At 27.5% G+C, this 23,585-nt stretch overlaps 1 protein-coding gene across 1 annotated transcript; it reads left to right on the plus strand.

Moving 5' to 3' along the window:
- The first annotated feature begins 12,778 nt into the window (after positions 1 to 12,778).
- On the plus strand, positions 12,779 to 14,116 carry FAF1 (FANTASTIC four-like protein (DUF3049)). Its single transcript, XM_083059330.1, has one exon. The coding sequence runs from the start codon at positions 13,039 to 13,041 to the stop codon at positions 13,987 to 13,989; it is 951 nt and encodes a 316-aa protein (XP_082915456.1). The 5' UTR covers positions 12,779 to 13,038; the 3' UTR covers positions 13,990 to 14,116.
- Positions 14,117 to 23,585: the final 9,469 nt, after the last annotated feature.

Here is a 23,585-nt window from a genome sequence, read left to right on the forward strand (position 1 = left end):
GTTCGTAAGAACAAACACACTTAAATGTCGTCTTAGTCCTTACAAATATGCTTCTCTCTTATCTCAGGATTATTGTTGAGTCCTGTTATTATCTTTGATTAATTTTTAGTAATGTGTTAATACAAAAATATGTTGTAAGTGTCTAAATAAATATATTTTTGAAATATAATAATAAAATTATATTAGTGAATTGAAAAATAAGAAGACTATTAAATTCAATGTTATGTTAGTATATTATTTTTATAAAATAATAAATATACTAGTTAATTAAATTATATGCTTTAAAATAATTTAAATATGTTAATTTGGAATTTTTTATCTAATATTTTTCATTTATTTATTTATGTCAGCACTAAAATAACTAGAGTAATATTAAGAACTAAAAAATATCAAAGATTTAAAATTGACAAAAATTTTCGAACAAATGACAATGAAATAAATTTATATTTGTAAGAATAACATTGTTGCAAAAAGATATAAATAAGCAAAACTTTGATTAGTTGATTTTAATGTTAAAATTAATTCTTTGTATGTTTAAAAGGGAAAATTTATATTAAAATTAAAGATTAATGATTTTAGTTCTATTTCTAGTAATTCAAATCATTAGTTGATTCATTTTAAATCTTGATCTAGAATTTTTTTTCCAATCGAGTTCTAAATCAAAGTTTTAAATATAAGCATAATTAATATGTAAATGCATTAAAAATATAAATGAATCACTGGTAAGTAGAAGAGATTATAGCACACACACATTGTTAAGTCTCAATTATGCTTCTTTTTGGGCAAGATTTATTGAACAATTCCACTCATCCTTTGCACCATTGCAACATAATTGTTCTCTTTTTGATTCATTTTGTATGCAGATATAGCTAACCCATAATTTAGCTAACAATACCTTACTACACCTCATTTTTGTGCAGGTATTGAGCTAGAGACTTGAGGATTGAAGACCCTTAGGATTGGAAATCTAAGGAGTAGGGAGCAGAGCAGAGTGGCTGCGCCGGGCGCAACATTACCCGCGTCGGGCTTGAGAAGAACAGAGTGCCTCGTCTTTGCAAGAAATATGCGCGCCGGGCGCAAAAAGAATTGCACCGGGCGTGTTTTGAGGCAGAGAATACGTGACCTCAGTGGAAGGCCCTGCGCCGGGCGCAACGATTTATACGCCAGGCGCGTAAACCCTAATCTGACTCTCCAAGCTCGTATTTGAAGGCATTTTCGGGGACTTTTCTCCTCATTCACGCAGGGGCGCCTCCAGGAGCTGCGGAAGGGATTCCCAGGGCTTGGGACCGTTCGTGTGTGGGTCTTTCCTTCGGTTCTTCATTTCTCCCTTCATCTCTATTTTGTAATTTACCCTCATTGTTGAGTGGTTCTATCCATTTTTGTGGGGTTAGATGTAACCAACGTACTCTATTGTAATCCTTACGTTTTTAATGATATATATACATGTTGTTTCATTCTTTGTTGTGTACGTTTCGAAGCTTAATGCTTGCTTTGGATTGATCACCCTTTGCATGATTTAAGGTTCCATTGAGTATTGGGAAATACCATTGAAACTAGTTCTGAAACATATGCCTAGTGGGGATAGTATCTAGGGATAGAGCTTGACCCATTAGTAGTCTTAAACCCTAACCTGTAATGCGGGTGTAGATATTGGGTACTCAAGGGATTGATATTCAATATCCGCACCTAGGCTCTTGCTCTAAGGGATTAGGTTTGAGTAAACTTATGAGTTGACTAAGCAATGTATGTAACAAGAGATTAAGGATTCATTAGTGTAACGTTTGGTGAAGTCTGACCCCCACAACCTCACAATACCATTATACCATTTCTTACCTTTTCCACTCACAATCAACTATTTTTGTAGTTTAACATTCCAATAGTCACAACCTTGAATTCACATGACAAACTATGAAATTGGAATCATTTTTTAGTCACGAATAGTCAATAAATGCTTATGTTACCTTCTAATCCCTGTGAATACGATAATTTTACTACTTGAACGGCCGGTATACTTGCAGTGTTTGAGACCGTTGATAGAATTAAACTGATTTACAATTATAACTAAAGTATTTCAAAAGAAATCTCAACACATATATGAAAATCAAAAGTTATATTAGAGTGCAATAGATTACATCAATCCCAAAAGCAAAAATGTTTGCCACTTATTTCCACAAGAATCAACTCACAAAAGAAGAAAAGAAGATGAAAATTTTATGAGAAATGTTGTTTCATCCTTGAACCATGCATCGAAATTGCTTTTTAAGATTTTCAACTTTAATGTCTTTGATGGTAAAAAAAAGGAATGTAATGAGTATGATCATAGATTTTTGAGAGTGTTTGAGTCAATTGGAAATTTAATCTTAAATATGTTGTGATTTTTAAAACAAAGCTACCTAATCGTCATAAATTCACTCAAGCCTTGTGAACTCACTAGAGTTAAAAAGAATTCTTTAGGATAAAGAAACCAAATTTAATTGAATCTTGACAAATTTGCTTGAATCCTTGAGTTTTAGCTCAAGCCAAAATCTAGCATAAAACACTTAATTTTTTTCCTCAAATTTATTTGAGCTTTGGTACCAAGGCATGGGCAAATTTGAGGCAAAAACTTTATTTTCATTTTTTAAAACAATTTGTTTAAGCTTTGAGCTTAAGACTTGAGCAAATTGACAGTTCCATTTTCATATCTTTTCTACCAAATTTGTTTAACTCTCCAATTCACATCATTTTTATTCATTTTCTCTTTATGTCGTATAAAGTAAAGTCCATCATAAGTTTTTAAAAAATGATATAATTACAATGGATTGTATTAAAATTTGACAAGTACAATTATATTGACAAAATGTATTATCTTGAGCAATTTCTAAAGAAAAAGGAAATAAAGTTATACCAAATTAAAGTAAAACTTATGTATGATATTCACATAAAATTGACAACTAATGCTACATGCACCAAGATGACTTTTATCTTGATCCTTTCTTCTTTTTGTTCTCCTACAAATGATGTTACTTGTTGGTCTTACATGAGAAAAAAAAAAAGTCATAAAAAAAGATCCTGTAAAAAAATGGTTTAAGAAACATAGAAAACGTAATGTACTTGACAAAAATATAGAACATAAAATGTAATTATACATAAAATACATCAACAAAACAAAAAAGGGGAGAAGAACACAACAATTTATGTGTCAATCAATGTAAACTACAAAGAACAACTTTCGTTATATGAAAAATAAGACTAAATCTTTACAATAGAGTGAACTTTTATTTTTATATGCAACTCCTTGATCTCCTTAATAAAGTTTTTCCTTTCTCTTTATGTATCTCCTTCACATCTTTTGCACTTATCCTCTCACTCTCTCACTAATTAAATATACCGAACTCATCGTTCTAATAAAGACATAATAACAAACTATACCTATAAGACTATACACGAAGAAACGATCGAACGTTCTATTCTATATAGATGAACCACATATTTTGAGTTACAGAAAACACTTCCGACCATTCTAACACTTATGTAGTTAAGTGCTAAAAGCTTAAAGTTTCAATTCAGGCATATTCCTATTCTGGATCCTGTTAGATGTTTAATTAAATTAAAAGATTCTCTGCTAATTTACCGCTCATTGGATTAAACCGGAGGCATAAAACTGTCGCATTACGTATATATCAATCCCAAGTTTAAAAAGCGCGGCTTTTGCATGTCATGATGCCACAAACACATTTTCTCCTCCTATTTCTTATCTTCGAATCTAAGGCTGCTTTAAGAGGGTTAAAGTTAGGTCAAAATCAAGCTTCCAAATCTCCACCATCCATACATAAATGGAATCAATGCATCTTTAGTTTCCTTTTTGGTCAGTGCATTGCAATTAACTTTAGGATAATACGTATCGTAGGGTACATGTCAAAATTTTTAAAAAATAAATTTTATTAAATAAAAAATAATTTTTAAATAATTTATATATATATATATATATATATATATATATATATATATATTTAGTACTTATCATACATGTTAACATAACTCTTAACTAAATAGTCATAATTAATTTTAGTATCGGCTTATTTAATATTGTATTAAATTATATTTTTAAATACTTTATCTTATTTTTAAGATTTTTATTTTAATTTTTTATCTTTTATTTATTTATTTTGATTTTTATTTATAAAATTTGAGTTGATTTAGTCATTTGAAATAATAGTTATTTTTAATTTTAAAACACGATTTTGAATTTTATTAAATACAATTGAAGTTTAAAGAAACAAATGACGTAAACATGATGAGAATCGCATAAAAAATAATTAAAAATTTTAAAAATTTATTTCATATTATTTTTTAGTTATTTGTGACAAATATTTTTCACGTGATTTTTATGTTCATAATCTTTTTTATTCAAACGTCAATAAATTTCATTATATATAAATGAATCTAATATTACAAGTTTCATATTTTGAATTAGTAAAAAATAAAAATAAAATTATATCAAAATTGAAAATGATCGTTATTTTAAAAATATCAAATTAATCTAAATATAAAAAATAAAAAATAAAAATAAATATTTTAATAAAAAAAACTAAAAGGAATCTAAAAAAAATAAATGAAGAAAAATATAATTTAACTATATATTGCATGGTCTATATGTATTGGTCCTGTTCATGAACTTTTCATTTCGTTGCGTGGAGCGCGCAAAACCAAAGGAATAAAAAATTGTAGCAATAGCATGGTTAAAAGTCAAAACCCAAAACTCAGCTTCCATAGTGCTCCTGTTATAACATTAATATAGTTTGACTCATACAAGAGAATCCATATATAGCCTTTCTTTCTTAAAAAGCTTAATTAATATTAGAAATCTATGCTTAAGTAAACGATGCATTAGCTAGCATTTAAGGTTTCACATTCAATACGCATTAAAGGTTTCCCTTGATTGGTCAACTTAGAAGAACTGCAAAGGAAGGAGTACTAGGTGGATTATCCAAGCACATTCGATGGTTAGGTCATTCAATGTGTGCAAGGCGCATATATTCTTGTCCCCTCCTTTATTTCCCTTCTCATATTCCTCTTCCCACCTTGCCTTTTGATTTCCAATTTTCCTATATATAATATATAGAGCAATTAGCTAGGAAGGACTATGAATGTGATGTGCCAAAATCAGCAAAGAGTGTTAGGCCCCCGTTTGCATGCCTCCCCCGGTTTCATCATTTATACACATATTCTCCTTTATTTGGATTAAGATTATTCTATAGAGTACATTTTATTTGTCTCAAAACTAGGTTTGGTACTGCATAATTGTTGTTCTACGTCATCCTTGTCTGAAACTAATGTTAGTGGTTTTGTAACGCTCAAGGGGACCACATAAATAACCGATCAAACTAATTAATCTATGTTGTACGTGGAAAGGCTTATTTTTAAACAAATGTTTTCCCCTTTTGCCATCATCTTCACTGTAAACTGACGTGTGATCTGAGTACTGGTTAGGTACGTTATTTTGGCACGGAATTGGTAGCTAGTGATTTGGTAATAGTTGCAATGAGATGTCAAAAGCACGTTATCACGTGTTAATTGCCAAAGCTCAAAGCTATATCCATGTAGTATAAATGTATAATTAATCACACATGCATGAAAGATATGTATATATATTGAGAAATTTAATTATCAAAAGAAAAATTAGTATGGAAAGCAATTATATGATGATCATGGCAGTATTTTAACTTAGTTGGATACATATATATGGCCAGACATGAGAGATTTTTTTTCCTCAATATCTTGGATGAAAAGTTCTTTGCCCGGACAACGTTTTGATTCGTTCACTGCCACTCGTTCTTAGCTCCAAAAACAAGGTGGCATAAATTGTTCCTTGGTGTGTAATTATATTCCACTGCCACACAATTTGTTCTTCTTAATTTGTATATGTAGTGCGTGAGTAAGTGTTGTACGAACTTGAGTTTTGAAATTAATTCAACCCGACAAATTGACTTGTAAATTAAGTTTTTTTTTTCTTATATACTTTATTTTAGTCATAATTATGATATCTTTGTTACCCCATATGCATGCTAAAGTATCTGTGGATGCATTGTGACATTATTATCGAGACTCAAGAAATGATTTCTAGTGAATATATATGTGGCTGTGCTTATTTCTGGATCCACACAGATTCATACTCTTGTCTAGCTAGCTTGCTTACTATGTAAAGAGGAAAGAAAACGTGATGAACAGCCGCTTCAGTTCAGATATTTCCTAACCAAAACGTTGCATCATTTACTTTGCACGTTCTTTGTGTGCATGTGCATGATAAACTCCTCAACTGGTCCGTAGTGACAGCCAACAAATCGATCGGGCGAGGTTACTATTTGTGCCTACCTTTGTAAAAGTCTCTTCTTCACTTTTGTTCTTAAGAAAACTAATATGATTATATATACAAGTTAAGAGTGTTTTGAAAGATTATTTACTAAAAATAAAATTTATTTTTGATAAAAAGAAGTTCTCAAAAGTACTTTTAAAATTTGTATGTAAACATACTCTTATACTACGAATAATTAAGAGTGGAGAAGTGAGACTCTTGAAGTTCATATGCTTTTGCAAAATAGTTGAGCGAATCTCCGATGTTGTAAAGCAAATAATATAAACATTTCCCATTGTGAGAGATTTGGCCAATATAAAGGCATCGGACAAAGAGGGAATTAAAAGTGACGAAATGATGCTGTCTTTTTCTCTGACCAGAAATATACAATAGCCATAAAATATCAACTTTGAAGAGTGTGTTGTAAACTTCATGATTGAGTGAAAAAGTCAAGAAAAGTTGAGAGACCTCTTAGCTTAGAAGACATCAAAGTGAGGATTATTCTAACATTAATTTTGCTTTAGTATCCATTCTTCGGTCACTCGTGCTATTGGTCGGTTGATTTATTAGTTTATAGTACAAAGTGAGAAGCTCTATGCCTCTCAAAATATCGTAGGATACAACACAAAATGCCCATAATTCGTTCACTAAAAATGTCAACGGTTGTTTATCATCAGTATCCAAATTAAGGAAATGACAAGAAAACCAAAATTTATTACTTTTGCATAGAAGAAATATGAAGTCTGTTTTTATTGATAAAATAATAATACTTGAACTATTGAGGAGCCAAAGATGGATTATACTATAGGTGCCGTTTGGATGTTACTATTCCTAGTGTGATTGCATTATATATAGTAACAGCAGTTGGTTTCTGTTATATATGAATTTTGTTCTCTGAATAGGTAAAGATGGTAATGGCATTGCCACAATGAACACAAGGTAAAGAGGAAAGTTCAGTTGACAAACAGAGGGAAAACTCTGTCAGTGTGTCTGCTTCCCCACTCACTGACCTTCTATTTTCTGTGGCAGAAAATTGGTTTGCCTAGTTTATGAAGACAAGCCATTCTTAGCACTTGCAATAGACAACTATTTATTAACCAATGTGTCCTTCACCATACTGTGAAATATATAACTAATTGTGTATTTTCACTCAACAGATTCAATTTTTGTAATAGTTGGTTCATGAAATTATTGTCTCAGCTAAATAGTTTTAGAATTTGATCATTTCACACTTATTCTTTTAATTAAAAGTTCAATTTCAGGGGTCGTGTGCATTATTCATACTTTAAGCTATAATTAAAAAAAGTTGTGTAAAGAAAGTGTTTATGAAATATGAACTGCTCAAATTGTATTCAGTTAACATCTGGAGCTATAAAAGTAGTTGGTTAATGACGTGGTTTTCCTCCAATTATACATTAGTTTATTCCTATGACATTTGATTTCAACTGAAGTCTTAAACTTGTAAATTTTCGAATAAATAAGCTTCATTTCGCATGCACAAGGCAGAATCCTTTAGACTGACAAAGATTTCGGGGGTAAATTTAGTAATTTTCCTTTTTGATATATATGATGAAAAATGAAAAGTGCTATGACTTGGAGTTTTCCTAGTTTCTCCATAGCCCTTTTCAGAGTTTTGTTGATTTTTCATGACAATTATCTTAATGTATGATAAAAAAAAATTATATAATAGATAAATTTATTTGATATTTTAAAATTGTCAAATTAATCAAATACTTTTACATAATTAAATAATTAAAAAATAATAATTAATCGGAAGAGTTTATAATTATTCAATTTTATCTGACCTGTCCCCTTAATTAAGCTAAGTGACATGTTACAATGAACTTTAATTGAAAATACTACCGGAATTTGATTTCAAATTGAAGTTTTTCTGGTATTCGTACTTTTTTGTTCTTACTAGTTAGACTCTTACTAATTAAACTATAATAAAGCATAAATAGATTTTATATATTAGAGTCACCTTGTGTTTCTTTAATTAATAATTGAAGTTTGATTTTTAGTTTCAACAAATTTTTTTGAATAAAAGTCTCACTTAATTTTTATAGGATTCAATTCGAAAAGAATAATCTTCCTTAAAAAAAAAAGTCACCTTGTTCAACTTTCTAATCTACAATTAATATCTTCTTAACTAATTTTTACTTTATAATATTTTAATATTAATATTTATAAACAGTACACAAAATCAAGAAGATTTGAATGAAAAAGGTTTTCAAACCTTGTTATCCAAATTTTGATTTTATTATTCTCATTAAAACATGACTCTAACAGTGTGTGCTTAAATATATTCTTAGCTCTTTAAATTTAAAATAAATTTAATTTTAGTTCTTTAAATTTAAAGTTGTTATTTTTAATTTATATAATTTTTAAAAATCTTGTTTTAATTCTTATATTCAAATTTTGCTAAGAAATTTATAAAATATTATTACATAAAATCTACCTATTAGTGTTCATATTAGTGAAAACATTATATTAAATCCAGTTGATATTGTATAACCGTCTTAATTTATCATTTTTAGATATATTATTAATGATCTGAAGAACTAAAATAATATTTTTAAAAATTATAGAGACTAAAAATAACAATTTTAAATTTGACAGACCAAAAATAAATTTATCTTAAATTTGAAGGATTAAAAATATTTTATATATATCGGTTAGAATTTAGTTGATTATGAGTATGTTAGAAGTTAGTATGATGTATATAAACCTTGTGCTTCCGCCCTTTACGTGTTTTCAGTCACTCTTATCAATAAACCAAATTCTCTTTTCTCTTGATTGTAAGGCATGGCTTAAATTAGAAGTTTATCCATGACTAATTATACAACTAAGTTCTTATATCTTTATATATTTTATTTTCTTTTTCTTATGTAATTTTTAACATTTTTATTGGTTGAAGTATGAGATAGGACTTAAGGTTTAATTATGTTGAAATGGAAAAAATAAATATTTTACACTGAAGTTCACATGTTTGTATACACCATTTATATGTAAGTTCTAAATAATAAAAAAATAACTAATTTTATAATTAGAATAATTAGAAAAATATAAACTATTGTTTTAAGAAAAGTGATAACAACACAGCTCAAAGACAAGTATAGTAGAAATAATATTATTATCATTTCTCTTATCTAATTACAATAATTAGAAAAGTCTAAATTATTATCCTAATTACGATAACTAGAAAATCCCAAATCATTATCAGGATAAAAATAACTAAGAAAATAATAGGTCAATTTAGTCTTTTCGTAATTGATTCTAGCCAATATTAAAAATAATGTATAATTAATAGAAATTATATTTCATGAGCACATATTTAAGAAAAAATTATTTCTCATATAATAAGATCACTCACATATTCAAAGATCTTAAACGGAACACATATATTTTATTTATTGACTCTTTATATATAGAGCAAAATTATAATACAAAATTTGAATCATATAATCTTTTTAATTAAAAAAATAAGAAATAAATCTCTAAAATATATTAAAACAAATAAAAATCTATAAATTTAAATAATATCTTAAAGATTACAAATTCTTAAAATAACTCCTTAAGTTTCCTCTCACTCAACTTATTTAAAATTTGAATTATTTTCTCAGCACTTATTAATTATTTTAAAAGATAATGCAATTATATAAATTTAACATAAAAATTGTATTTTTTATGTTTAAATTACAGGAACGTTTAATATGTGAAATATTTTTATTTTTAAGAAAATCTTAAATTAGAGATCTTGATTTTTCATGTTTAGTAGCTATTTAAAAAAAATTAGGAATATAATTTTTCAAAAACCATTTTTCTTAATCTAGTAATTGTAAGGTCTACTTTAAGATGCAATGATTTAATTTGGTGTTTTCATAACTGATTTTGGCCAATATTAAAAATAATGTTTGACTAATAGAAATTATATTTCATGAGTACATATTTAAGGAAAAAAAATTTCTCGCACAATAAGATCACCCATATATTCAAAGATCTTAAACAGAACACACATATTTTATTTCTTGATTCCTTATATATAAAGCAAAATTGTAATACAAAATTTGAATCATATAATCCTTCTAGTTAAAAAAAAAAAGGAAATAAACCTCTAAAAGATATTAAAACAAATAAAAGTCTAAAATTTTAATAATATCTTAAAGATTACAAATTCCTAAAATAACTCCTTAAGTTTCCTCTCACTCAATTTATTTGAAATTTGAATTATTTTCTCAACACGTATTAATTATTTTAAAAGATAATGCAATTATATAAATTTAATATAAAATTGTATTTTTCATGTTTAAATTACAGGAATGTTTTTATTTTTAAGAGAATCTTAAATTAGGGATTTTGATGTTTCATGTTTAATACGCGGAATGTTTTTTATTTTTAAGAGAATCTTAAATTAGGAATGTTTTTATGTATAAAAATTGTATTTAATACGTGGAATATTTTTATTTTTAAGAGAATCTTAAATTAAGGATCTTGATTCTCCATATTTAATATATATTTTTAAAAAAATTAGGAATATAATTTTTTAAAAGTCATTTTTCTTAATCTAGTAATTGTAAGGTCTACTTTAAGATGTAATGGGTCAATTTGGTATTTCCATAATTGATTTTAGCCAATATTAAAAATAGTGTTTGACTAATAGAAATTACATTTCATGAGCACATATTTAAGAAAAAATTATTCCTGACAGAATAATATTATCCACATATTCAACGAACTTAAACGGAACACACATATTTTATTTCTTGACTCTTTATATATAAAGTAAAATTGTAATACAAAATTTGAATCATACAATCCTTCTAGTTAACAAAATAGGAAATAAATTTCTAAAAGATATGAAAACAAATAAAAATTTATAAATTTAAATAATATCTTAAAGATTACAAATTCCTAAAATAACTCCTTAATTTTTCCCTCTCTCAATTTATTTTATATTTAATTTATTTTCTCAACACATATTAATTATTTTAAAAGATAATGCAATTATATAAATTTAATATAAAAATTATATTTTTTATGTTTAAATAATAGGAATGTTTAATATACGAAATATTTTTATTTTTAAGAAAATATTAAATTAGGGATCTTGATTTTCCATATTTAATAGTTATTTAAAAAAAATTAGGAATAGAATTTTTCAGAAACCATTTTTCTTAATCTAGTAATTGTAAGGTCTACTTTAAGATGCAATAGGTCGATTTGGTGTTTCCATAATTGATTCTGGCCAACATTAAAAATAATGTTTAACTAATAGAAATTACATTTCATGAGCACATATTTAAAGAAAAAAAATTTCGCATACAATAAGATCACCCACATATCCAAAGATCTTAAAAGGGATATACATATTCTATTTATCGACTCTTTATATATAAAGCAAAATTGTAATACAAAATTTGAATCATATAATCCTTCTAATTAAAAAAAATAGGAAATAAATCTCTAAAAGATACTAAAAAAAATAAAAAATCTATAAATTTAAATAATATCTTAAAGATCACAAATTGTTAAAATAACTCCTTAAGTTTCCTCTCGCTCAATTTATTTGAAATTTCATTTATTTTCTCAACATGTATTAATTATTTTAAAAGATAACGTAATTATACAAATTTAATATAAAAATTGTATTTTTTATGTTTAAATTACAGGAACGTTTAATATGTGAAATATTTTTATTTTTATGAGAATCTTAAATTATGGATCTTGATTTTTCATGATATTTGTTAACACTGGTTTTTTTATTTAAATGAAATGAAATAATATTTTATTCTTTTTAATTATAATGTAACATTATTTTTTATTTTTTATTAATTTTGTATTTAAATAATTTAATAAGTTTTTGACTCTTTAAAATAGTTTAATGTTATATTTGTAAAATATTTAAGTAAATAAATATATTTCATGAGTTTATTTTTAATAAAAATATATTTTTATAAAAAATATTTACATATCTAAAAATTTACTATTATAATTAAACATAAAAATTTTTGATTCTCAACAATCTTATATGGATATTTATAAAAATGTTTATAAATAACTAAATATATTTTAGTTATTCTCATAATCTAGGATTTATATTCTTAAGAATCATGATTTTTTTGAATAAAAAAAATTTCTTCCTTATCGAATATTCCTTACATATAAAGAGTGTTTTTCCTTTATTTTAAAATTATCAAATAAATATAAAAATATAAAAATTAAAATACAATAATATGATAATTATCTTGTAGAAAGATAGAAATTTAAAAAAGTTTTATTAATTATTAATTATTAATTATTTTAATATATTTATTATAATATTAATTATTTTAATATGTTTATTTATTTATAATTATTTTTAATCTTTGTAATAGAGTTTATGCATAAAAAAAATATATAAGAGTTTTGAAGAGAATAAATTAGTTCCTTAATATATACTATAGATGTTCTTGGAAAAAAGAAAAAAAAAATTAGCATCACTTCCTATTGTTAGGGAATAGGACCCTATCCGCACTCAACAAAGTTACAGGTAGCTTTACGTTGCCACAACTATATATTCAGACCACCCTTTTCACTCCTTCTTCGTGTCCTCTCTTCTCTCTTTCCCAACCAACCTTCCTTCAATTTCCTTACTATTTTTTTAACCCAATTCCCAGGTACCCTGTTTTCCTCTGTTTTCCCCTGTTTTTCACATTTTCATCACAATGTCTCCCTCAAGTGTCTGCCAAGGGTTGCAATCTTGTCTCGAACCCTGCGTGATGGAGTCACGTGTTCTCAGGCTCAAACTAGCATTACAACATGGCTCCAATTTTTCTGAACCCTCCACTGTCTCACCCCTCACCAACCATGAATGTGACAAAAACGACACAAATTCATCCAACCTTGGTAGTGGCTGGGGTTTCCTTCAAACTCTCCAACACACTTCTCACTGTCAAAAGAAAACAGAGGACAAAGTTTACATCCACCCCACAGTTAAACGCTCTTCTTCATTTCTCAACGAAAAAAGCTTAGAAATGTGCACCGAAAGCCTTGGCAGCGAGACCGGTAGCAATGCCAGTGAAAGCAGTGATGGAATGTCTTTGTTTTCCTTCGACACCAACACTTGCTCCACCAAATATACTACTACTACTGATATTACTAATGCTACTGCTATCACTGTTACTACTAGTGTTACAAGTTGCAATTCGAAGCGAGTGAATCGTGCTTGTAATCTTCCACCACCACTTACCACAATAACTGATTTGGGAGGGGTTCAAGTTAGGCCTCGTCGCGAAGGTGGAAGGCTAATATTGGAAGCCGTTGCTTCTCCTTCCCCTCGTCCTTATTTTCATGCAGAGCGTGGTGATGGCAGGCTTAGGCTGTGTTTGGTTGAGAGTTTTTCAGCCTCTGATTGTGATGATAATGAAGAAGGTGTTGATGAGGAGGAAGAAGAAGAAGGATGTGAAAATGACAAAAAGGAAGAAGCAGTAGTAGAAAAAGGGTGTGGTGATTTGGACAGTGGGGCAGAGGAGGAGTGTGTGGAGAACGTGGAGGATGAGATGGAAGTGAAAATGTTTGCAAGACCAAGCAGGTGCAAGGAAAGTGGGAAAATAGATATTTTTAGTGATGCCTTGGCTAAATTGTTTGAGCCTCCCTCTGTTTCTCTCTGTCTCTGAATACAATTTCGTTTACTAATACTCACTTTCCTTGTATTTTCTTTTCTTTTAGGATTCCAACATTCCTGCTTCGTATTTCTCAATGTTCTAATGCTAGTTAGTTATTATAGTTATTGGTTATATTGGACATCGTCCTTTGTGCTGCTTGTTTCTGTTTCTGTTTCTTTTTATTTATTTTTATATATATTATTTTTTAATCCTACAATGCCTCCGAAAACATATCTTATTCGTTGACAGCACAATTACAAGCTATGATTAGCAGAACACACACTGTAAGAAAAAGTTGTTGTGGGTATAATTTACAACCGAAACAGTAGACCCCATTAGTATATAATCACATCAAATCATTAACACCATATTTGATTGAATACATAAGTATATTTTAATTTACTTGCTAGTAAATTCATCTTAAAAAAAAACACTATCAATATTAAAAGAGATGGAACACAATTCAATAAAGTAAATTTAGGATAAATTATTAGATAGTCGCAAAGTACATAATTTTAAATTAATTTTATATGATATATAATAAAGTAGTGTTTATTTTCCTTATAAATTAAAATTTTTAAGTAAATGTTGAAATTAGCTGATATTATAATACTTAATGATTTTAATCTACCTATTAATTTATTTTAGTGTATAGATTAAAATAGTTTGTATGAAATTCTAAATTTTTATCTAAAAAAAACATAGCATGGAGGTAGTACAAAAATATTTTTGTACATTGGTACCTATTTTGTCATAGAACAAAACTTAGATACAACATTTGTAGTATTTTGATATTGATCTTAGATCAAAATTTAAATTTTGCATTAATAATACATTTTCACATTTAATAAAACCATTTATTTAGCCTAATAGTGAAGAAAAGCTTTAATTTTAATTTGATAATAACACCTATACAAGTTCATGTAAGTCTTATTCTTTCACATGTCACTCGGTTGACTTTTCTTTTCCCCGTGGAAATCAAAATGAGTGAGGTAGTCCTTTTCCTCATCATAATAAATCGTTGTTATGTTGACAATTTGGTTATGGTAATAAAACACTAATTGGAGCATATTATAAGTCTCACGTGAGTCTCTAATGACAGTTGCTATTGCAGGTAAATACGTATCCAATAAAATTCCCTAGAATGTTGGTTTTAAATTGGGAAATGAGGTGGTAAATCTGAGTCCCAAAAAACGGACTAATAACTCTTGAACCGTGTGGTTCTCATCCAAACTTGCTCAAAGGCATTGCATGAGCTAATGGTGAAAACAACTATTGATGATAATTGAGCGAAACACGGGGAGATGATGTATTCCTTACAACAATGTCAGTTAGAGCAACATGGGTGGGCTAGCTAGGAATCTTGCTCATGGAACTGTTGTTGGGGTGCTACAGTGATGAAAAAGTGTGCATGGCTTCTTAATCTGGTAATAAATCAAAGACGCATTTGAAAAGAATTGCTGCACGTACCTCCTTGTTCAAGATCAGCAAACCTAAAACAAGTTGTGGCGTACGGTCTTAGTACCAATGCCTGGTAACTATCAAAAAGGAGGGAGTGAGGGAGGGACCCCAAAACAGTAACGTGGACTGACTTCATCACCTAGTATCACCCATGTGATTGCCTTCCCACTTCTCCCAGTCCATCATGTTATCAACACATTGTAAATTCAAAATATGACCCTACTGTGTTCCCTTTTTTTTTGTTCTGCCACCAATATTTCTAGGTTAATTGAAATAGAGACTAATCTCGCTTATGATATTATGATTGTCATTGACTTGACAAGTTTTTGTAAATGACAAATATCTACCACAAACTTTCGAATAAATAGATCGTTTTCACAATGTAAAAGTGTACAATGTCGACCACTATGTGTGTGAAAATATGTGTGGATAAGTATTAAAATACACTCTATGTCAACCCATCAAATTTCCTTATGTCTTTCTTTATTAAAGAGTTCTTGTGTCATCAAAGTATGTATGATACCCCCTAGTTGCCTTGATGTGACCATGTTAAGGATTAGATATGAAGATGGGTGTTGTGACATTCTTTAGCGGGGGAGGGCATGGGCTTATCGTGGAGTCTTCATATCCATACATTAACTTGTTTTGTTCAGGGTTTCCATGACAGTGGAACGAAACTTTCAACCAATGTCACATGCATTATTTGGTCCCTAATATCATGTGCATTAGGAACCTTATTTATAAGGTATATATACCTCCTTTAAGCACATATTCTCTCACCATGTCATGTCACGGTAAGAAAAAGACTTTTGGGACAGCTAGCTTAGCTTGCATGACCCTTAAAATTATGGATCTTAAGTTTTTCACACTCAATTTGTTACACTCCTTTCACACCCTATTTATCTCTGCCGTTTCGTTTTACTCGTTGTTCTATATATGTCTCTTTCAAATGTAAGACTCTAACTAAGAGAATAATTTAATTTTTATGTCACGCGAAGGTATTGAATGCTAATATCAACAAAAGATGGTTTAAAAACTTTAAAAGGAGAAAGGATGTTTTTCTTTCTTTCTTTCTTTCTTTATCTTTGGATTTGATTCAGGAGATAAAGTCTGGTATATACGAAAATGCTGACACTGGTTTCACACCTACGGCTGTACCAAAAGAAAAGAAATGTAGCACTTTAGTAGGCATTACAAAAACAAAATGTCACATACTACCTGATATTGCACTGAAGTGGCCTTTATCATTATCATTATAGTTTTGTCTAATCAGAATTAATTAGCACTGATTGGCCTTTATTATTATAGTTCTACAATTAGCTTTATTCTTTGTTATGAGCATGTTACACTTAGGAGATTAGTTGGTAATTGGTCTTTGTTCTATTGTTACTTCCCCACAGTTGCAGACAGATAAAAGAAAATAATTGTGTCGTATTTGAGCATTTAAAGTTCAATATAACTTGATTACTAATTGAAAACTCGCAAAATATGTTACAAAGTTCAATGTAAACATAATGTTTGATTGGATTTTTATTTTTATTTTGAAATGCAAACATAACCGTGATTTAAATATCTATTATATGTGCAAGTAAAAATATTGGATAATACCTACAGAATAAATGATTTAAAAAAATGGTATTAACAATTGTCAATAAATTTATTATAAGGAAAATCATTAAGTGGTCTAAGATTACTAATATTCATGGTTATGATATACATTTAAGTTTTTCAATTTAAGAGAAAAAATTAATAATACTTGATTACAGAATTTCTATGAATCTATAGATAAATAAAAAAATATTTAAATTTTTTGGACTAAAATATAAAAAAAAAATTAAATTAATCAAGTCAATTTTGTTTAATACTTTCAATTAAAAATACCTACAAAACAATAAATGAAAACATTGTTTACAAATAGATGTGATAATTAAGAATATTTTAAAAAATGCTGTGTAAAATTATAAAAATTAAATACATTTAACTAATCTTTTTAATATGTGTGAATTTTTTTTTATTTATATATAAGTCCTAAAGGAGTACTTTATCATATAGAAATTAATTAGGTATGTAATAATTTTTCTTCCGAACATAATTTATCCCATAATAGTTAAAAAATTGTTAATAGTTACTATAGTATTTGCAAGGTTAATATATTCTGATAATTACCAGGAATTTTTAAACCGTATGGTGTAATTTCTGGCAACTCCAAAATCATATGTAATTGTCATAATTTCGAGTATATCTGGAAAGTCGAGTACTAATAATGCATTTAATGATAGTTCAAACAGCAAATTTAAAACCAAAAGATAACCTCTATTATTATTATTTTTTTAATTTTAATTTCAATGGTATCTTACAAGATTAGATTGCCACACAGTCGTACAAATTTTAGATTTTTATTTAGGAAAACGAATAAAAGAATCCGAAGCTTTTAGCTAGGTATCCAAATACTAGATTTAAGGTTCGAGATAACAAATGTTCCTTACAAGATGGCAAAAAAGAATCCGTAATAGCATTGTCATGGGTAAGACATATATACTCGATCATCTTGTAAGATATTCCATAACTCATTGGACATTATTATTATCATGCATGCACATATATTTCATTATCTGTAGGCTCGATCTATAAGTAATAAGACCAACATGTTTTGTGCTGGGACAAACAATTCTCATCTAAATAACGTTTTTGACTATCGACTTGTTTTGTTGTCTATCGTTTGATGATTTTCATCAAGTGGGTAGGTAACATGATCGGACAACTAGTTTGTGTGATCACGTATTTATATATATGGTTGAATTTGAAGTACTTAAACATGCTGACCAACGGAATATTAACCCAACTTGTAGTGTACAAAGTAAACACATAAGCAAGCATATCATTGTCCAAAAAAGAAATTGTTGAGCTACTTGTGCCCAAGGTTTGTACTTTTTTTTTTTTTTTTTTTCTTTGGGGCAAATGGAAATTTAGCATTTTCTTTCAACGTATAAGTTTTTATTTTTTATTTTTTAAAGGCTAATCCCTTGCCAGATAATTCTAATTACATGTCCATCAGCTCCCACAGTACTTCATAAAATAAATAAAAACTCACTGTGAAAAACAGACAAATAAAATGAACTAGAAACATTAAAATTGGCCTAATGATGAAGAGTTTGAATAATATAAATAAAGTTTTATGTTCAAATTTTATTGATGTAATCCCTAAAGATAAAAAAAATGACTAACCTTTTACATTGCAATAATATTTAAATGTAATATTAACGTAATATTTAGAAAGAGATCTTTACCGTCTATTAAAAAATTTTATTGTCTCATATAAAAGATACATATAATAAAAAAAATTGTAATAATAATGTTTGAATTAGTTAATATTAAAATGTAATATTAGTGTTAGAATCCTTCATAAAGCTGGTCACTTTCTAATTTGACATTCTCTATGCTTTATTATCAAAAAGTTATTATATCCAAAGGTTCGGAATTGATTTAGGGAATAATGTAATTATTATGTTTTCTTATGTATAAACTTTTCTTTCATGACCATATTAAGACTGTGTTTGAATAACGGTTTTTACGCGTTTTTATGCATTTAAATGGAAAAGTTTCTCTCCCAATTTATTAAATTCAAAGAACATTCAGTGTGTTGGAAGGGAATCCAAACATGCACTAACATTTAGTGCGTTGGAAGGGATTAAGGAAGGGATCTATATAATTTTTATCTTTTTAAAATTTAAAATTACTATTTTGATTCTTATAAATTTAAGCAAATACTAGTTTTGTTTTCCTTAATACAAATATTCTTTGATTTTCATTTGTAAAATATTTAAAATCTATTTTTATTCTTAATACTCGTTATAAGGTAAATAATAAGTAATATTTATTTTAAAATTTATCTTTTTAATGTGCTGCATGTTGTCACGGATGACAAGTACCATAGGTATAACATAAGATAACTACTTAATCTTCTATTAAGCACATAAGTGACTCATAAAAGTCACAAAGTAAAAATAAAAAATGATGGTATCAAAACTCTAAGAAATGAAAATCAAAGTTTTTTTTTTTTACAAATATTAAAATCAAAATTCATTCATTAAAAAAATAAAAATAAAAATACATTTAATCCCTAGAAAATACCATATACTAACAATGTGATACACTCTTTAGTTAATTCAGACTATATTATTAATATAAATATTATAGGTTCACACTAAAAATATGGTATATAGTATAAATAGTTTCATTAATAAAGAAAAATAATATATTGAGTCAGTTTGTGTTACAGATTAAAAAATAACTATTTTCGATGTGAGTTGATTTTGAGATTATTTTTAGAGTTTCTAAGATGAATATAACTTAATTTTATCTCTTGCAGAATTTTATGATTTTATCTTTAAAAGGCATTTTGCTGGGTTAAAGGAAAAAAAAGTATATTCTTAATCGTGGTTTTTAAATAATGGGAAATTTTATTACAGGATGAAATAGTTGCCCCCAATATATTGAGGCTAAGAGGCTTAATAACGGTGAAAGTGTGGTCAAATATGTGGTTTGTTTATAATGTAAATTTTCTAATTTTAAGTTTGTTGAAGTGTTAATTAGTTTAACATGAGTATGTCTGATTTGATTTTATACAATTTTAATCTTAAAAGATGTCCTAATTAATAGATTAATGAGGGAGAACATTTGATCATGTTTTTGAATTAGGATGCCAACCTAGTACTTTGAACACTAGTACTTTTTAATAGTTTATAAGTTGTTGTAATGTATGTTTCTCTAAAATAAATACGAAAAATGTTTTTAATCCATCTTATATTCAATTAATCCACATTTTTTTTAACATAATCACTACAATTTGCAATTCATCTCACGTGTTGAATAGCTGATTTTAGTACTTATATTCTATTTATCACATATACAAATATCATAACTCGTTTTATATCTCCATTTATTTTATAAAGACTTATGTAAGTCTTTACATTAACATAAGTCATGTGGGTTAATTTTATTTTTAAAAGTAAGTTTTTTCGACACTTACTTTTGAGTAAATTAATAAATTTTTCAAATAAAAAAAAGAAGATTAAAAAGGCTCCCACTCTTCTCTTAGATTTTTCCTATTCATCCATTAGCTAAAACGGCATCACCTCGCCCAAAATCTGTGTCCACAAGTATTAAAGATAATAGTGGATATATAATATATAGCACCTATAAAAGGTGACTTTTCTCTGTTTTCCAAGCATATATACCTCAGACAAACACACACACAATTATGACGTGTTAAGTACGAGAGCATGAACACACATGAACATCAACTATTATTATGCACACGTTTACAAAATAAGAGGCTTTCAAGTCTCCCTCATTCCAAACACAAAAAGTTGTATATATGATGGAGATCTCATATTTATCAGTAATATGATTAAATCACTATGTATACATACATAAAAATAATCATCACTGTATATATAGATGTAAAATTAACTAATTTTCTCTTGTTTTATTATTCACCCACCCTTCCAACTCTACATAGAATTGGCTTGAAAGTCTAATTCATTTTTCAATAAATTTGCAGGTCAACCCATTTAATATGTAAATAAATTATTATTTAAATTTTATATATTAATATAATAAAGTGAAATTCTAACACAAGAAAGTAATATACTATGACAAAAATTTTATCAGAGAGAAAAAAAAAATAGTTGGCAAGTTGACTTGTCCTAACCTGCCTTTAATCTAAATTTTGTTGGGTCAAGTGAAATGGTCAGAAAGTAGGATGGTGAGTTAAAAATTTTAACTTGTCTAAAAATGAGTCAAAACATATCGAATTAGATTAAAAATCACATTCTAAGATAGCATTTAAAATATCTCAATTATTTTGTTAAAATTATCGTGTTATTTGCTATCAGATCTTTATTAGATTATCTAAAAATGTTTAATCTTATAAATTTTACATTTAAGATGTTCATTTTTCAATATGAAAGATATGTTAGAGATTTTAGTGACTAGTGATACATGACAAAAATATATTATATAAGTAGGATAATTTTTACTTTATAAGTCAATTTTATAGAATTGAGATAAACTCAGACTCAAATTTTAAGATGATATCAAACATATCTTTATTGTTGGATCTATTATGTTACCAACCATCATATTATTAAATTATTTATAAATATCTAGTCTTATAAATTTTATATTTAAAATATTTATTTCTTGATATGAAAAAAATATATTAAATAGTTCATATTCATGATAATATTAAAATAATTTATAAAATTAAAAATAATTTTTATTTTACAAATTAATTTTATAAAATTGAATTAAGATGAGAGTGGTAATCATAAGAACCCCATCTAAGATCCCTACATGACCCCACCACCATATATGTGGTCTTCCAAGCTTTAGCTATATTGTATAGCTCTTACTCTGTTGTTTGCCACATGTTCGGAACTTTAAATACCAGCTAGTCCTTTCACTCGCTTTATATCAATTCTAGTGTTGGATCCATGTCATCGTAGGCCTAATCCACATTCCATTTGCTCATGTAATGTCTTCAAAAGGTTTGAGTGCCCTAGAGGTTGGGATTGAATTCGTTTTGAGTTCGCAATTGCAAGTAGATCAAATCCATTACACTAAACATCTTTGAGACATATCCCCAAGTAGCTGGCCAGTTGATTGCTTAAGCTAAATGCATGGCCCATTTCACAAAGTTGATAGGACAAGTTGCATGTGTAAAGCCATTTAATTATATATATATGAGACCCATAACATATATCACAATATAAGTGATGATGAATAAGTAAAATGAAGACAACCATATGTACAAAGTAATAAGGACAGGGCCCATGGTGCCAACCAATACTTCATGCTGCTCGATCACACTTGACTAATTAATTGGTGAACCAGATTTATGTTCCCAAACTTTGTTGGGATTTTGGCTTTAGACTTGAAGAAAGTGTGACATGCTTTAAATATATGGTGGACTCGTAGTTAACTTAGGAATTTTAACCTTTGACACAAAACAATACCTAGCTATATATTGGAACTCGATCTATTAACTTTATAAACCATGATTCATCCTTTATTTAAACCAACATTGGATTCCCAAAATTTTCCAACACATAATTTTCATAACCATTTTGGGTACAAGATCATATGTAACCATTACGTGGATCACTATGTTTATTCCCCCACCTCCAATCCTCCACGCAGGGAACTAAGCCTAAGGTGTGAAGTTCATAATTAATGGTTAGCAATAACATCAACTTCTACTTCAGAATAATTATCGACACATACAGGGACGAAGCCAGACTTGAAGGATAGGGAGATGACTTTAAAAAAAAAAGTTTTTCATTAAATATATAAACATCAAATTTTAAATAAAAATATTTATATTTATTTGTTTTAAAATGTTATTAAGTACATTAATAATTGATTATAATACAAAGTATTTGCTTTATGTTACGAAAATCGTTTATAATTTGAATGAATTTTTTTTTTTAGTAATTTTTATATTTGTGATTGTAATTCTAGATCTTGTTTTAATAAATTTATGTTAAATTAAATCTCTCTTTGATTTTAATTTTTAATATATAAGAATAAATTTTCACTCAAGATGATATTTAAAATTTGACCCATCACTCTTAACGTAACCGATGGAATTGGCAACTTAATTATTAAATGTTTGACTTTCAGTATTTTTTTTTAAATGCATCAAAAATATATCTATCAACAAATTTATTAAAAAAAAGTATATATAAACTTGATTAATTAATATAACAACATTTATGTAGAAAAATAATATAATGAGATTTATTTAATTTTAACCTTTTTCAATTTTTATTATTTATTATTAGTTTATAATTAGGGGAAAACATGATACAATGAAAGACTATGAATGATGAGGGAGTGTTTGCCTTAAATTTTTTAATGCAACAATTAAGAAATAATAATAAGTATTATTTAGATTTTATTCTAATTCTATTATTTAATAAATAATAAATATTTTAAAAAAAATCATGAAGGAATTGAGTAAATTTTGAAGGTCTTAATATAGAAGACTGGAAGAGGTATTGTGGCACATGAAATGTGCTTAAATGTCTCGATATCTATAATTATTGAAAACCTTTATTATTAGTTGAGCTAGTAAACAAGTT

Source organism: Cajanus cajan, chromosome 6 (genome assembly GCF_000230855.2).
Source record: "Cajanus cajan strain Asha chromosome 6, NIPB_CcT2T_4, whole genome shotgun sequence".
Taxonomy (NCBI): Eukaryota; Viridiplantae; Streptophyta; class Magnoliopsida; order Fabales; family Fabaceae; genus Cajanus; species Cajanus cajan.

Excerpts from the sequence above, each read along its gene's own strand:
- FAF1 (XM_083059330.1), top strand. The coding sequence starts at position 13,039 with ATGTCTCCCTCAAGTGTCTGCCAAGGGTTGCAATCTTGTCTCGAACCC.